General features: G+C 45.4%; 1 protein-coding gene across 1 annotated transcript; it reads left to right on the plus strand.

Moving 5' to 3' along the window:
- The first annotated feature begins 7,845 nt into the window (after nt 1–7,845).
- Nucleotides 7,846–13,650, plus strand: LPAR3 (lysophosphatidic acid receptor 3). The gene is made up of 2 exons (XM_069862136.1): nt 7,846–8,597; nt 13,057–13,650. Exons 1-2 carry the CDS (start codon nt 7,862–7,864, stop codon nt 13,404–13,406), a joined length of 1,086 nt encoding a protein of 361 aa, XP_069718237.1. The 5' UTR covers nt 7,846–7,861; the 3' UTR covers nt 13,407–13,650.
- The last annotated feature ends 3,882 nt before the right edge of the window (nt 13,651–17,532 follow it).

Below are 17,532 nucleotides of genomic sequence, written 5' to 3' on the forward strand. Positions count from 1 at the left end.
ATATATAGACTTAGTAAGCCATAATTTCAGAAAGTCTTAAATTACCAAAGTCTGAAGTCGAAACTTGTGGTAACGATCGAGTGACTTGGTATCCATCCCTAACAACTTTTTGTAGTGGATCAGAGCTTTAAAAAGCAATTTAGTGCAGTGGGGTGGCTTTGGGCTAGAGGGATTTCAGGACTTGGAGCCTGAGCTTTAACACCTTGGTGGAGGTGCCTTTGTATCTCTGAGCTTCGCAGCTCGACAGCCGGTGCCAGTCTGCAGCGTGTGTCCGCAGGGCGACGCTTGAGTGCCCCGACAGTGATTTTTCAGCCTCTTATCAGTCTGTACAGAGCGCTGCGGTCTGTGGCTGGTGGTGCCACTTCCTCTCTCTGCAACTTAAATATTTAGTCTTGAGGTTCCTCATCTTTTGGGAGGTTTAATACTTTCCTCAAGACTCTTTGTGTATCTTGCAGACAATACCAAGGCTGTGAGATAAGTAATAAAACCTTGGATGATTCCACCACACGTGCACAGGGATATGCATAAGGAAGAATTTCTTCACGATGAGGGTGGGGAGACACTGGCCCAGGTTGCCCAGGGAAGTCTTGGCTGCTCCATCCCTGGAGGTGTTCAAGGCCAGGTTGGATGGGACCTTGGGTGGCCTGATCCAGTGGGAGGTGTCCCTGCCCATCACAGGAGGATCGGAACTAGATGATCTTTAAGGTCCCTTCCAACCCAAACTAATCTATGTTTCTATGCGAGAGCTCTCGAAGGTAGCAGTAGTTCAAGGGCAAATGATTGATGCTTCTCCAATGTAGCATGCAGATAGAATGATCTTGATTCCATTCACCCCCTCCCTTCCTTTTTCAGTCCAAGCAACGATGCCATTAAAACTCTTACTGGAAATGCCCAGAACTGTGGTGGAAATCTGAGTCTTACTGTACTTCCCATCAGGTTAACATTGTATAGATGGAACAGGCTCGGAGTGAAAATGGATGCAGCATTCCGCTCTCCTTATTCTAAAAGGGGTTGAAGACTGAGGTGATGGGATAATGCTGCTTGTGCACGCTTAATTTGAGTTCAGTTAATTATCTGAACTTGGGAATGCTTACATTACAAAGAAAAAGAGTAGATAAACACAGCCAGAAGTAGATTCCTTTGCTAATGCAGATGTTCTCTGGATTGAAAAATTACTCATAGAGACTTAGAGATTTTTAAGTTTTTAAGTAAATTTTCTTCCAGCTGGTAGAGCTGATTTTAAAATATGGCTTTAAAAATTTATCTTCTCCAGTGTTTAAACAGGACCGTGTGGGATGCTGTTGCAAGTACAAGCAGTGCCCACAGAATTCCTTCAATAAATACAATGTAAAACAGTTATTTCTGAGACAAATTGTCTCTGTTAAATGAATATTAGCTTCTGTTGCACCCTGCAATGGTACCAGATAAAAAAGTTTTAGTTCTGATTGAGATATTTAGGTGCTTCTTTTTGGACTGTTTCTCTAAATAGACTTTTTTTTTTTTAATAATATCAATTAACTACTAAAGACAATTAAAAGCAAACCAGAGAACTTACCTCACAGAGCTCCTCACAGTTATATATTAACGTTTTTGGCCTCTGCTGTGTTACACACCCTTTTCTGCGCTGCTATTTCTAAGCTGAGGTAACCTGACTGGGTTTCTTGGGTTACCGTGCAAGCATTTGGCTGTGTTTTCCTCCACGGCCACACATGTTCGCAGGGTGTGGAGGGGAACGAGGAACCGATTCCCTTTCTGAACTGGGACTACCATGCATATAGCGTGGCTGCCCAGCACCTCGGCTCCTCCGCTGCGCGCGCCGTCCTCTCGGCTCTGGGGTGAGACAGCGCTTTTCAGTAACAAGGAAAAGAAGAGGAGCACTGGGGGCTTCTCCTTCAGCACAGGAAGGACGTGGAGCTGTTAGAACCAGTCCAGAGGAGGCCACGGAGATGATTTGAAGGCTGGAGCTTCCATACAAGGACAGGCTGAGAGAGTTGGGGTTGTTCAGCCTGGAGAAGAGAAGGCTCCAAGGAGATCTTAGAGCAGCTTCCAGTGCTGAAAGGGGCTCCAGAAGAGCTGGGGAGGGGCTCTGGATCAGGGATTGCATGGGTAGGAGGAGGGGAACGCTTTTCAGCTGAAAGAGGGAAGATTTAGAAGAAATTCTTTCCTGTGAGGGTGGGGAGGCCCTGGCCCAGGCTGCCCCATCCCTGGAGGGGTTCAAGGCCAGGCTGGATGGGGCTTGGAGCCCCTGATCCAGTGGGAGGTGTCCCTGCCCAGGGCAGGGGTGGGACTGGATGGGCTTTGAGGTCCCTTGCAACCCAAACCCTCCTGTGATTCCATAACCCAGAGGAGGAGGGGGCAGGGTTGGCACCGGGCACAGGCGAGCGTGGGTGTTGCTGCCAGGAGCCCTCACTGAGGGCGTGTGGTCTGCGAGCTCCACATACTCCTCTTGTAAGGCTGTTCTGAGGGCCCCTGCCTGCTCGGAGAATAAGTTTAAAAGCCTGAGCAATGTGTGCAGATGGGCATTTGCTGCTGCTTAATATTTCTTAACAGTTTGAATGCAAAGAGAGTATTTCGAGTGACTTGCCTCCCTGCTCCACCCGCAACGCCCGGGGTCGGTCAGCAGGATCCAACTGTGCTTTCTGAAAAGCGACTTCTGGAATAAGTTTTGGAGTATCTCAAAGCTCTGTATTCGATGTCACAACTTTGTGTTTGGGCACGGGGAGGCAGGGAGGTGAGGTGCTCTGGCCCAGGCTGGCCGCGTGCCTGCTCTGCAGGCTCAGCCTGGGTGCAGCTCGCTCCTCTGGGCCGTCCCACCGACCTGCCTGGACTGCACCGGCTTCACCACCTCTCCTTCTGTTCCAGAGTGTTTCGCTTTGGATGCTGAACCGCTCTGAATCTCCGCACAGAAAGCCCCGTGCCGGCTCGGGGAAAAGGCAGCCGCGAGCCGGGCTGGGTTCTGCCTAAGCAAACCTCCCTCGCCCTCCACCCAAGTCAACGTTCAACTCCTGCTCCAGGACTTCACTGCTGTAGGTTCCAGCCTGCTGGATTTTTCAGCTTGAATCCTCTCCCAGGAGCTCCCTGTGCCGACCCCTGCTTGTCCGCTCCCTGCCTGTTGCGTTTGGATGGGAGCAGGGGCAGAAACCATCCAAGTCCTCCAAATCCAAGTCCTTCAATCGTATTGAAACAACTTGGTTCTGATGGACAGGAACGAGGCAGAGACCCAGCGGGGTGTGCTGTGAATCGCATTATGGCTCGCAGGCTAAAGTTTATCATGACCTTCTCGTTAAAACGCCCTCTAAAATGCCATCCGAGGTTCCCTTCAGAACCGTGTGCATTGAGAATGAGTATCTCCACTTGGAGCTGATTTTCAGGCTGATTTCAATTCGGAATCAGTGCCCTAAAGGGTGATTTTAACCAGTTTGAATCAGAAAATCCTTGATTTAAACAACTGATATTAAATTTCATTATAAATATATATCTATTTAATGACTTTCTTGCAGCAAACTTGTTTCTTATTGGATAACAGCAATTAAAGCAGATTAACCGGCAACTAGCTGAATCTTTTCTCCAAAACTTGTTATCCAGCTGGTGTATTATTTCACTACCTCTTTATTTAAGTAGCCGGTGTAATGTGTTCCTATAAACTCAAGGCAAATTCTTGGCTTTCTTTTTAAGAATGGTGAGGAACATATTCTGACTTGATACAAATTGCACTTGCATAGAGGAATTTCAAATCAATTCAAACACACCGGCTGTTTTCAAGTCAAACGGAGCTCAGGGTGTGCTGGGTAAGGAAGAATTCTTAATGCAGGCTTTTGCATTTGAAAGCAGTTTAACTGAACCAAATCCTTTCAGATATTGTGGAACAGATGATTTCTCCCACTCAAAGCTCATGTTTACTCGAAGCAATAGAGGAAAACATGCTTCGCAGTCCATCAGCTTCTGATATTTGTAGCCACTATTGGTTCAATTGAAGTAATTAAATGGCTTGAAATGAAGGAAAGAAACTTCTAGCCAAGGTTATACTTTGGGCACTTGTAAAGTTTCGAGGTATTTGCTTGCAAGGGGCTTGCGACAAGCTAATAGCTCAACCCACCTGTAGAATATACAGTGCAGTTACTGCTATCAAGTTTTCAGGGGTCCGTATGGAGGTCTATAAAATCACAAGTGGCACAGAGGAGGGGCATGGAGGTTGTTTGCTGTCCTTCCCCATTAAAAATGAGAATCATCAAGCTTGTGAGAGCCACTTAAAACAAGAAAAGGCAATTAGAATTATAGAATGGTTTCAATTGGAAAAGACCTTTAAGATCATTGAGTCCAACTATCGATCCAGCCCTGCTAAGTCTGCCACCAGACTGTGTCCCCAGGTACAACATCTACTTGTCTTTTAAAGCCCTCCAGGGATGGTGACACCACCACATCCCTAAGCAGCCTGGTCTAGTGCTTGACAACTCTTTCAGTAAAGAAATTCCTCCTCATATCCAACCTAAATCTCCCCTGGTGCATCTTGAGGCCATTTCCCCTTGTCCTGTCACTGGCTACCAGGGAGAAGAGACCAGCACCCGCCTCACTACAACCTCCTTTCAGGGAACTGGCGAGAGCGATAAGTTCTCTTCTTCGTGGAGTGAGCAGCAGAACTGGGCAGCTCTCTGCTGCAAACTGGAGAAGACTCTGTCATCTTTATAGGACTGGACAACCAGTTTAGCTGTTTTTCCATTTCAGTTTCTATTGTTTTGAAAGCTTTGTCAAAAAAATTTTGGCTTGAATCTTAAAAAATCTGAAATATCCAAGAGTGATCTTTTATTTTTCTCTTTTTTAAGTTCAGACTTGCCCTGGTTGAGATAAACATCTCTGATTTGGCTGCAGAAGAGAAGACCTGGAGAGCAAAGCCCTGCAGTGTGTTGAACTGTGACATGCAAGGAAATATGGGATATCCTGGTGGACATCTCTTGTGCCTGGTGTGGACCAGGACAGGAGCCCTGAGGATACAGCTGCACCGCTCTGCCACCGCTGCACAGCTCCCCTGAGCCTGGGCTGGTTCTGCTGGGAGGACTTCAAATAAAATGAAGGTGTGAAATAAACCACTGTCTGGAAGGACCCTGGCGTGACAAGCGCTTTTTGTACCTAGGCTGGGACAGCCAGCCAAGCGCTACATCTCTGCTCTGAAGGACTAGGATGCAAACTAGTCCAGTTCAGCCACGGCTTTGATGCAGCTTCCACCTGGACATCTCCAGAGGCTGCCCCATGACCTTGAGACCTCAGCTGGATGCTTTTCTTCTCCCTCCAGACTTATCTCAACACCTCACGGCACCTCTTTGAAAGTCATTTGTCATTTCAGCTCTGCTGCTGAGTGTAAGTGTTTGCAGTGGGATTATTTCGGTGGGGAATTACGGATGTGTGGGTTTTATTTTGGTTTGGGTACTACTTCAAATAAGGATGGAATTTCAGTCAGCTGAGGTATTTAGAATGACTTCATAGTTGATACCTCTGAAAGCCTGACCCCCAGGTGAGATGCAAAAAGTATCTGCAAATTCCTTTAGTCTTTAGTTAAGAGAGATTTGTCTGAGCTGTTTGCACAGTAAGAGACAACATGTTCAGAAAGCCTTCCCTATAACTTTCACAGATTTTTTTTTTGTTTTCTGCCATTCTTGCCCAAAATGCTGCTTCTGTTTGCAGGTATTTGGGTTGTTCTGTAGAAGCCTGATGTCAAGCTCAGCAAGTCCTTGGTGGTGGGACCAGAGCTGTCTTGGCTGGGCAGACAGGGATCCCAGCACTCAGCTGCTTGAGTAGCTGTTGTCTCCCAGCTCCTTAGGGACTTCTAGACACTTACAGACTTAATTTGATGTCTGAGAGATTCCTAAGTGAGAAAGGGGAGGTTACTAACTGCCCAGCTCTACCATATCATCCTGAACGGGGAGGAGCAGGCACTGAGTTCCACTTGACTCCTTATGGTGGATCTGAGCTGTTGAGGCTTTTCTGGTTTTAGATGAAGGGATGGAATATTTTGGCACAGCGGATGATTTTCTTGCTTCCTTCCATTTCCTGTTGTTAAGTAATTGTTGTTAATTCTGAATATATACTTGAATTTCATAGAACCATTAAGGTTGGAAAAGAGCTCTGAGATCCAGTCCAACCATCAGACCAAGCCCACTGTGCCCACTAAACCATGTCCCCAAGTGCCATGTCTGTGTATGTTTTGAACTCCTGCAGGGAAGGAGAGTCCACCACTACCCTGAGATGCTTTAAATAACGTGCTGTTTTATAAAAGAACTGACTCAAATGACGTGAGGGTAATAAAATAGACAACAATGTCAAGTGACCTGCTTTCATGTTGACTACTTGATACAAAAAAAAAAAAAAAGGCCAAGAAGCCAGTTCAGAAAAATAAAATATTAAAAAAATCACTTTGAAAATACGAATGGAATGATTCATATTTTCCACCTTCTAGTGGAAGGTGTCTCTGCCCATGGCAGGGAGGTTGGAACTGGGTGATCCTTGAGGTCATTTCCAACCCAAACCATTCCATGATGCTATGAATAGTGCAAATAGAATAAAAATTATATAATATGAATATTGCATGAGTGAAATAAAGCGAGTAGCAGAAGTTAAATGACAAAAGATGAACCTTTTTACCTTAAAACTCAGAAGGAACCTTTAATATAAATGTGGATTAGTAGCCAGCCTGCTGGGGATTGCTTAATTCGCTTCCCAGTTCCTGGAGAGATGAGATATAACTGTTAAGTAACCCCAGGGTAGTAATAGGGTAAGTGAACCTGATCTTTATCTATGATCAGTTTTAGCTGCAGAGGTGAAAAGCTTGTGCTTTTTGTATCTTTGTGCCTGTAACCACTTCTTCTACCTGTTTCCCTTTCTCATTTCAGGAGGTTTAATTTCACAAGGAGGTTTACTAAAGCTATTAGTCTTGCTGCCTCTCCCACAGCACTTGTGTCACAATACGTCCCCCTCTCTGTCCTTAGGGTCAGGTTTGCCACTCTATAGAATATCTACTATGATTAGGATCTCGTGCCATGGTTGGGTTCCTATTTTTTTTGCTAAAGCTGTACAATATCTCTTAATGAAGTCATTGTTAAAAGCCTGATTCAGATACCAACAGCGAATGTGAGGGCTGATGATGATCAGCCACCAGTCCTTCCTGCCAGGCTCTGAGAGTCCACATGGGGTTTGGTGATCACAAGTAATTGCTGTCAGAGCTGCCTTTTATATACAAAAATATGTATTTGTCCCTTTTCAACACATCTACTTCAACACCGTAGCAGTAAATAACAGGCGTGTGCTCAGAATGTATATGCCTTTAGCATCTTGTATGCCTATGTTATTATATTTATTAATATATAACTGGAGAACCAAAAAGTATTTTTCCAGTAATAGGCTTTTATTGCTTAGTCGGTAAAATGGGAGAGCTCTGATCTGTGCTTCACTGTCCTGACTGGATGCAATGAAAAATGGAAATAATGATGGGGCTGTGGCTCAAACAGGGATTTCACAGCAAGAATGGCTTGGCTGTTGCTCAGTTTTGCTTAGCGACCTCTAGAAAGTCACTTTTAACCTCTTCACTTCCACTTTGTTGCCTGTACAGTAGAACTGCTAGCGGTAAGTCTCTTAAATTCCCGATTCATCAAAGCATCGTACACTGCAGTCCTCCCATGGTTGGAATATCTTCGACTGCATTAACTCTGTACAACAGTAATTTTCACTCCAAATACATTCCCTCCCGTGTTCCTGACCCATCTCCTTCCCCCCAGAAAAAAGCGTTAAGTATGCAAGGACCAATAGCTGATGTTTAACCCTTTTCTTTTTTTCCTCTTCCACCTTTCCTAGGATGCAGGGGCTTTAATCCAGGATGAATGAATGCTACTATGATAAGCGCATGGACTTCTTTTATAACAAGACAAACACTCACACAGTAGATGAGTGGACAGGGCCACAGCTTATTGTTGTTCTGTGTTTTGGGACATTTTTCTGCCTCTTCATCTTCATTTCCAACTCGTTGGTCATAGCGGCTGTGGTCAAGAACAAGAGGTTTCATTTTCCCTTTTACTATCTCCTGGCCAACTTAGCTGCCGCAGACTTTTTTGCTGGGATTGCCTATGTCTTCTTGATGTTCAACACTGGCCCGGTGTCTAAGACATTAACCGTTAACCGCTGGTTTTTGCGTCAGGGTCTTCTGGACACCAGCCTGACAGCTTCCCTGGTGAATCTCCTCGTCATAGCTGTTGAGCGGCACATGTCAATAATGCGGATGAAGATCCACAGTAATCTCACGAAGAAGAGAGTCACCTTTTTAATTATATCGATTTGGGCCATTGCTATTTTCATGGGTGCTGTTCCTACCCTGGGTTGGAACTGCCTCTGCAACATCACTGCCTGCTCATCCCTGGCACCTCTATACAGCAGGAGTTACCTGGTGTTCTGGAGCATCTTAAACCTCGTTGTCTTCTTCATTATGGTGGTGGTTTACATAAGAATCTACATGTACGTCCAGAGGAAAACTAACGTCCTGTCATCACACACGAGCGGCTCCATTAGCCGTAGGAGAACCCCTGTGAAGCTTATGAAGACTGTCATGACTGTCTTAGGTGAGAGACTGCAAATCATGGTGTGCAAGGCTGGCAGTGTCAACCAATGGATTTGTGGGCATTTGATTTGTTGTTTGGTTGTTTTTAAACAGAACTGCTGGAGTCTTTTAGCCTCTTGTCTGCTTTAGATAGTGAAATAAGTGTTGCACCAATCAGAAATGCAAATTAGTGGACCAGTCAATGCAAGGAAGATAAGTGTGTCTCTTTGGTAGGTGCCTTGTTACAGTTAGGGTGGTGAGACGTTGGCCCAGGTTGCCCAGAGAAGCTGTGGATGCCCCTTCCCTGGTAGTATTCAGGGCCAGGTTGGATGAGGTTCTGAGCAATCTGATCCTGGGGAACGTCTCCCTGCCCATGGCAGGGGTTGGAACTGGGTGGGCTTCGAAGTCCCTCCCATCCCAAACCATTCCATGATTCTATGATTAGGATAGGAGCAACTGAACTGGCTTTCCCTTTGGCATGCTAAACCATAGGAAGTTACCTTGTTGAAACTGGAGATCGGAAACCAAGCAAAAAGGGCTAAAATCCTCTTAGACTGACCTTTTGGCACAGCCCAAGCCAAGCTCTGAAGAAGTGTGGCTGCAGGGGTGTGAGGACTTGACTTTCAGGTGGCGCGTATGCAGTAGCTCATCTGAACTTGGCACTGAGATTCCTGCTGAAATAGCAGCTTTGTGGTGGATGATTTTCAGTTTTAGTGAATTTATAGTTTAATTGGTAGCTTGCTGTTTTAACTCAGGCACACGTGTGCAAAGGCAACTGGAAGCTACTGCACTTCTCCTCCTCAACATTGACGTGCTCAGGGACAGCTTTGTCATGCAGAGTTTTACGACACGATGCTGTCAAAGCATCAGCAGTGCTTCAAAGAATACAGGATTTAATTTTCAAGCAGAGATGATGTAATCTCCAAGAAAATCTGTGTTTAAATCTAGCGCAAAATCCTCAAACTGACCTTGAGGCATTGTGGTTCCTGATGTCCCATAGACTGGTGGGAAGACTCAGAGCTGCTGTTCTGATTCATGTTGCAGCCAGAGCGTATTCCGTGTCATTTCTGTGAATTTTAGAGTGTCTCACAAATTCAGTTCTTTTTGGAGTGTGGCACTTTGTCAGGGAAAGGAGCTCCTATGGGATAAAAGATCTGCAAACAGAGAACAGCCCAAGACAAAGGTATATATTTATGTTTAACCATGGTTCCATCTGCAAGCTCTCTTTTAAAAATAGCAAAATCTAAGTAAGGCTGTGAGTCTGAGCTGTGCTTTGCTTTCATCTCTGTGGTGAGAAGAGCAGGGTGTGAATTGCTTGTCTTGTCTCCGTACTGGGCAAAATGTATTTTTGATGGAGTCAAATCTCCCCTCCCTTAGTTTAAAACCATTGCTCCTTGATGGGATGGGATGTCTGCAGGCGTCTCTTATCTTCTATCACCTTTACCACTGAAACCTTTTAGTGTTTTGCCTGTGTATGTAGACAGGGACGTATCCCCGGAGTTCATGACTTAATCCTACCTGTGACACTGGCATATTTGAAGGAGAGATTTCCATCTTTTGTTAAGTATCTTCGGGGTCTGTTTCCTTCCCTGCTGATTTCTGCGAAGACAGGGTTGCAACTTGCAAGCTTTGTGGTCAAAACGCTTGTTCTAAGGAGGGTTTCTTACCATCTTAATTTCTGCCTGGAGTTGGTGTATTGGTCACTGTGCTGGTGACCCTTGGTGCCTGGTGAAACCCCTCTGTCCGAATACTTAGCAAGACGCTCAGCTAGGCAGAGTAATGTTGGCTGGGTGGTCTGGTTCCAGTGCTTGTTAAAACAGAAGGGATTTGCTTGTGAACCCCAGGGCTATAAATCCATGCGATGTTTTCTCCCTTGTGGACTCTAAGAGTGAGTTGGTGTCACAACTGCTTGCTCAGCACGCGGGAGCCAAACCAGCGTGTTGTGTAGCGACCGACCAGAGAAAACAAGTGTTGTGGTAGCAACTTGCAGCCAGTGGGCAATGGAGGAATGTTACTGATGTTAACCAGTATCTCAAAACTAACACCCTGAAATGAGTACTTAGCATCACAACAATCCTGGTACAGCAGAGCAGAAAAGGCAGTTTCTAGGTCGTGGTGGTCTCTTGCCATCCTGGGCTGCACAACGTTGCCCAGAACATAATAAGTCAGTTGGTCGAATTTTGTTGTGAATCCAGAAGAATTGATTTGCAGCAAGATCTGTGGTATCTTGTCCTGGCTGCGTTTTTCAACAGTCCTAAAGCTCACTAAACCACCTAAATTCACTTTCCATGCCGTGGTGGCCTGCCCATCAGGTGGGCACAGTGTCCATTCAGATCCTCGATGGGGAGAAGTGGCCAGTGGGGCTGAAACCAAGTGCTTGAGGTGCCCTCCCAGTCCTGGCTCTGCTGCTCCATCACCCAGCCTGCCCTCCCACTGCTTGCTTGCTCAGCTCAGATATGGGAAAACCCGGTGGCTTTATGAAAATGAGCTGGACTCACTTTTCCTACCAAAATTGTTGAACGGACACCAACACCCCCAAGAGAGCTTTTAAGCGTGTAGCCAATATCATCTTGATTTGTTTGATTTTTCTAAGCTGAAAAGAGGGAAACTCTGCTGTTATGATTGGAATTTCCTCAGCGCGTTGTTCAAACGGCGGCTCTTGTGCAGAGTTGTAATTTTCTATTTCTGTATGTCAGACAGCAATTGTGGCTTGCACTAAGTTGCTATTATCATGCGTACGGCTGCTCCTTCCTTGGCCTCGGGGGAAGGATGACCGGCTGGGGGGTGCAGGAGGGCAGATGGGGCAGTTCAGGGCCCCTCCCAAGCTTGTGGCTGAGGGCCATGAGCTGTCAGAACATTCCCCATGCCCAACACCTCAGTCTGTATGATGGGGATGAGCTATGACATGGAAAGATGCAAACGTGATGTTGAACTTCCTTCTAAGCTGTGATTTCTGAGCCTTCATCGTGTTGAGGAAGGAGATTGTTCTGTTAAATCGAGTCCAGAGGAGGCCATGAAGATGATCATAGAATGTACTGAGTTGGAAGGGTCAGAGAGTCCATGATCAGAGGGCTGGAGCACCTCTGCTTAGAGAACAGGCTGAGAGAGTTGGGGTTGTTCAGCCTGGAGAAGACAAGGCTCCAGAGAGACCTTAGAGCACCTTCCAGTGCTGAAAGGGGCTCCAGGAAAGCTGAGGAGGGGCTCTGGATCAGCGAGTGCAGGGATAGGGCAAGGGGAAACAACTTTAATCTGAAAGAAAGGAGATTGAGATGAGATTTTAGGTAGAAATGCTTTCCTGTGAGGGAGGTGAGGCCCTGGTCCAGGTTGTCCAGAAGTTGTGGCTGCCCCATCCTTGGAGGCGTCCGAGGCCAGGTTGGTTGGGGCTTGGAGCACCTTTCTTCCTCACAGAGGCTGTTGTCATTCCTGCCCAGCTGAAATGCAAGAGAACCCCTGCTCCTCCTGAGGTTGTCCTGCAGTTTCTTGCTATCTTCTGAGGAAATGCCTCTCTTGCAGAGCATTCCCGTGGCCCCATCATGGCTCTTTAACTTCCTCATCCTGTTCTTTGCTAGATATTTTGGTTCATCTTTGCTAACCCATCTATTTCTTTCTCTCTTTTCATTTGCAACTGAATTTGATTCCTGGGGTTGAGTTGTTTGGTCTCAAGTACTGGACACGCTGTGGAAGGAGCAGAGAGTTGGGCTGCTGCTCCGGTTGAGGTGCTGAGGGATATGGTTTAGTGTTTGATGGGAACGGTTGGACTCGATGATCCGGTGGGTCTCTTCCAACCTGGTTATTCTGTGATTCTGTGATTCTGTGATCCTACAGCAGCTACGAGGTTTCCAGCCAGGAGCTGTTTAAATTGCATGACTTATGCTTTATGACTTGGGCAGGATGCCCAGAGTCAGCTGCAGTGCGACCCAAGACACGTCTTTTCTTTGGATCATCTTGCAGCAGTGGTGGAAACGCTCCACCTGGTATCTTCTCCTCCAGCACACGAGAGAGAGAGATGGAGAGGAAGTCCGAGTTCCTTCTGCCAATTCTCTGCTTGTTAACGCTCCAGATTTCTTGTTTATTTGTCAGCAGGAACAAATCACTGTTGTGATGACCTTTCCCACTAGTGTTTGAGCTGATGCTGGATCCTTGCTCTCTGCAGACTTCTGAGAGCTGCCTGGCCTCATGCTCAGAGCTTGCCAGAGAAGCTGTGGCAGATATAATTTTTCTACTGTCATTAGTATTTTTCCTACTCCATTTTTCATAATTTTGATGTAGAATTTGAACCAAATCATAGAATCGTAGAATAACCAGGTTGGAAGAGACCCACCAGATCATCAAATCCAACCATTCCTATCAAACACTAAACCAGGCCCCTCAGCACCTCATCCACCCGTCCCTTAAACACCTCCAGGGAAGGTCATAATGTGTAAATAATCTCCAAAGGCGTAGGAACTTGAAGTCTTTTGGTTTGTCTCCTTTATTTCTAGGTGCTTTTGTTGTCTGCTGGACCCCTGGCCTGGTCGTCTTGCTGCTCGATGGTCTGAACTGCACCTACTGTGGGATCCAGAATGTCAAAAGGTGGTTTCTTCTCCTGGCCCTGATGAACTCTGTCATGAACCCAATAATTTATTCCTACAAAGATGATGAGATGTGGGCTACCATGAAAAGGATGATCTGCTGTTCCTCTGAGGATAAGAGCCAAGACAGACGCTCCTCGCAAATCCCCTCGACAGTTCTCTGCAGGAGCACGGATACCTCAGGGAACTACCTTGAAGATGGCATTATTCAAGGGACAATTTGTGGAAAAGGAGATCTCAGTGACAAAGGAAACTCCTGAGTTATTCAAAGGACTGACTTGGCTGCAAAAGGAGAGGGGGAAGGGAAAGGTTTTGTAAGAGAGGATTGACTGGTAAAGCTAGTAAACAATATATCCACTTCGTTCCAGAGCCTAAACTCCAGTGTTAACAAAAGTTCTTATAAATAATTGCCTGATGGAAAAAACACTTTGTGATGAAGAAAACTTTCTGTGCTGCCATCTTTCTCCTTTTTTTTTTTTTTAAGTACATGAAATTGGTTGTTTTTTTTTTGTATGAATAGAATAAATACATCTCAGAGACTTTCTGTGCATGGAAACAGAATGTAAGCAACATAGTGAGACCCTCCTTAAGCTCTTCCAGAGAGAATAGGCCTGCCTTACTGTGCAGACTTGGCATTCCTTGACTATTTATGCTTTGACAAGTTTCTGTGCATCTTAAGGAGGTGTCCTTGGCCATGGCAGGGGGGCTGGAACTTGGGTGGCCTTTAAGGTCCCTTCCAACTTAAACATTGTGAGGTTCTATGATTGTAGGCTTGGTTGGACACGATTGTGACCTGTTTTCTTGGGTTGCGAAGTTCATGAAATAGATCATTCTTACCTTCTCCTTATCTTGCTTTCAAAATAGGTAGTTTGAGGGTTTATTAAAGCTATGCCAGAAACCTGGCTGTGATGGGAAGCCCAAACCAGGCACCAGTGAGCATGAGTGCGTCCAGTCATGGATTGTCAGGTTCTGGGAGGAGAAAAAGCACAAAAGCCATTATTGCTTCCAGAGAGGGTGTGTTGCACTCCCTGCTGCTGTTGTCTAGGCAGACGCTTAGGGGGGATGAACAGAAGAGCAGTGTGTCTGTGTTCATTTCTTCCTTCCTCAGATCACATCAAATGAGTGTGCTCACCTGCTTTTATCTGCTCCAATGAGAGGAATGCAATCCAAACCTCTGTTTTATGAGAGCAAACTTTAAAGGGAAATTTAAATATACCCATAGACAGCTTCAATAGAGTTACTTAAAATTGAAATTAATTTACAGGCAAAAAAAAAGCCTCCAACCAGCCTAAACTCCTCCACGACTCCAGTATGCATCGATTGTCTGGCCTCTCCTGGACCACGTTTAACCTCTGATTTGCAAGCAGATCGTCCTGGAAGGTACTTAAGGAAGAGGCTGTGAAAAAGCAAGCAATGAAGGGCTTTCAGCATTGTGACTGATCAAGTCTAGTGTCGATGTAGCCACAGACCAAAAAGCAGAAGGTTTGACTTCTGGAGTAGGGGCTAATGGAGCATCCAGAAATTTAAACGTCAAAAGTGAAGCTTTTGAAATTTAAACTTTGAAATTTAAAATGGGAACATAGATTTCTAGGAGCTCCTAAGAGTCTGACTCCTTCTGTCTCATTTGAACAGCAGTGAGCTCGCTGTTACCTGTCTTGATTTCATGAGGAGTTACCTGTGTTGTCCCAGAGAAAGTCTGATCCCTGGTATTAATGTAGGTGACCATGACTAGAGGAATTGGAAACTCTTCCAATCCTCTTCCATTTTGGAAAGTTTTGGAGGTTTTGACCACTTGGAATTGTCAGAGAACACGTTGTATGAGACTGAAAGGGGAAGATCTGCTGTGGTTTGGGCAAATTCTTCCTTGGGTGCGACTTGCACGTGGATTTCTGTGTGGTCAAAGCAGAAGAAGTGCTTGGCTCAAAAGTCACATTGCAGCTTTATAGAAGGCACTGGGGGATTTCATAGCAGCTTATGAACACAGCAAGCTCCTTTCAGACATCTCTCCCCCACCACAAGTTACCTTGTAGGGATATGGCCTAACATGTCAAGGTAGATGCTGTATTTGACTAACGCTAAAAAGGTTTACATGGTTTTTGCCATTATAATGCAATGTTCTTGTGCAAATACTACTTCATTAGTTTGGTGTTTTGAGAAGTATGTAAAGTGGTGCTTTCTAGAGCCAGTGGCATGGCGAAGGCGTAGTCTGCGAGTGTTCCTGTCCCTACAGCTACCTGCACGGCACGGTTTGTGTTAACTAGGCTGAAGCTCCATATACAAAGCTACCAGAAAATAAAATGCTACTTCAAAAGAAAATACTTGGGTTTGTTTCCTGTTTGGATGGTGATAGAACATTACCTGGAATTACAGGTGGCACTAAATGGATGCTCTTCCTCATTTTCTCAGATCCATCCAGGCTAAAACTGTTTTGTTTCATATTATCTCAGAGGATGTATGTGCATGTATGTTGTTCAAATACAATTTTCATGTTTGCTAGTGATACTAGGCAGTGCAATAATTGGTTGAATCGGGCCCTGAAAAGAGCTTGGATGAAGATCTGAACGTCAGCAGTGGAGAAAGCACGAGGTCTGGCCTGCAGAGCCTGGGATTCAGGCTGCAAAATAACTGCGTGTGGATGATTTTTGCAGGTAAGCAGGAAAAGGTGACTCCTGTAAATGCAAAGGGCTGGATTGTTTGTAGTGCACCTTGTCCAGTCCTGGTCTGGATTAGAGGGGTCATAAATTATTCTGGTACAAGGAAGTGGGAGGTGTTGAGGTCCACGCTCTTTCTCATCTCATTTGAAAAACAAAGAAACAAAAGCCCCCCAACCCCCTGCAAAAGCCTGCAAACTGGTGCTATGTGAATATTATTTGCAGTGTTATGCCCTCTATTTCAGCTTGATGCTTCCCTCATAGCTGCTCCCTCACTGTCTACTACTATAAATTATGCTGGGACACAACTGGAACAGGAAAGAGATCCTGCATCAAACTTTCCTACAAAGTGCTACAGCAGGGACTGTGTAATGTTCTCTAGATCAAACTGTCTAAACATCCAGCTACTTGGGTAGCAGGGAATTCTTTTTAACTCCATAAATATTTCTCAGAATAGTTTGTCTCAAGGAAAACACTGAAGGCTCTATTTGTACAATGACAAAAAGCAAAGGGGAGCTGGTGAGGACAGGTTCCTGGTGATGCTGGAGGTCTTTCCGAGTCTGGGAGAGGCTTGAGAGCTGCTGTATTGCATTAAGTAGGCCAGGTTGGATGGGACCTTCGGCAGCCTGATCCAGTGGGAGGTGTCCCTGCCCATCACAGAGAGGTTGGAACCAGATGATCTTTAAGGTTCCTTCCAACCCAAGCTATTCTATGATTCTACGAAGTAGCAAGCAGATGTTTCTAACATGGTATCTTCACCGCAATTATAGAATCACAGAATAATTAAGGTGGGAAAAAGAACGCTAAGATCATCGAGTCCAACCACCAGCCCAACATTATGATTTCAAAACCTTTGTGATATTGTCCTCCTTTTCCCCTCTCCAGCTGCTTGTCTTCTACATCAAAGTTGCTCTGCTCGTTTAATCAATGGGTCCAGGAAGAAACACTCCACGGCTTTTCCCAGGGCAAAGATGTGTGGTTTGTCCTTCATGGTTGGCTCTTTCATAAACCCTGTGTGGTCATGATGAATAGAGATACTTTTTAGAGAATTACTATTAAAATCCAGCAACAACGGGGTTTTATTTTACATGATAGATCTCTTGAATCTTTCTGGATAAGCAACCAGACTGATCTTTGTCTAATAACTGTGCTTGGGAGAGAAGTTTCCGCGGTGTCCGTGCTGTTGGTTTGACCTGGGTGGTGTGGATGACGAGTCCCTCTGGGAGTGCAGCCAAATTGCTTCAGCCTGAGTGGCTCGGAAGCACGGCTGCTCCGCTCCTTTGGGGCTGCTTTACAGTAACTACTTTTTCCTTAGTGTAGGTGTTTTGGGTTTTTTTTAATAATTACTGCAGACTGGTGCAATACAGCTGTATTTGTGCATGTGGCAGCTTGGGAACTGCAATAATTACTGCACCGGTGTGACAGAAGGGTGCCTTTCTCTAATCAGATCTGTATTTATATATATTTATACATCTGGTTTAGTGGGAGGTGTCCCTGCCATGGCAAGGGGGTTAGAACTGGATGGGCTTCAAGGTCCCTTCCAGCCCAAACCACTCTATGTTTGATTTTCTTTCTTTTCAACTTGAAACTCTCATCCAAGTAGCCGTGACCTATAGAAGCAATAGTTCTATTGTGACTCTTTTGCAGTTTTAGTGAACTTTGCGTGAAGATTTCTCAGCTGCTGGTTACTGGAAGCTGAACGAGGATGGGTCATTTTAAACCTGTTGTATTTCTT

This window comes from Phaenicophaeus curvirostris, chromosome 8 (genome assembly GCF_032191515.1).
Source record: "Phaenicophaeus curvirostris isolate KB17595 chromosome 8, BPBGC_Pcur_1.0, whole genome shotgun sequence".
In the NCBI taxonomy this organism is placed as follows: domain Eukaryota; kingdom Metazoa; phylum Chordata; class Aves; order Cuculiformes; family Cuculidae; genus Phaenicophaeus; species Phaenicophaeus curvirostris.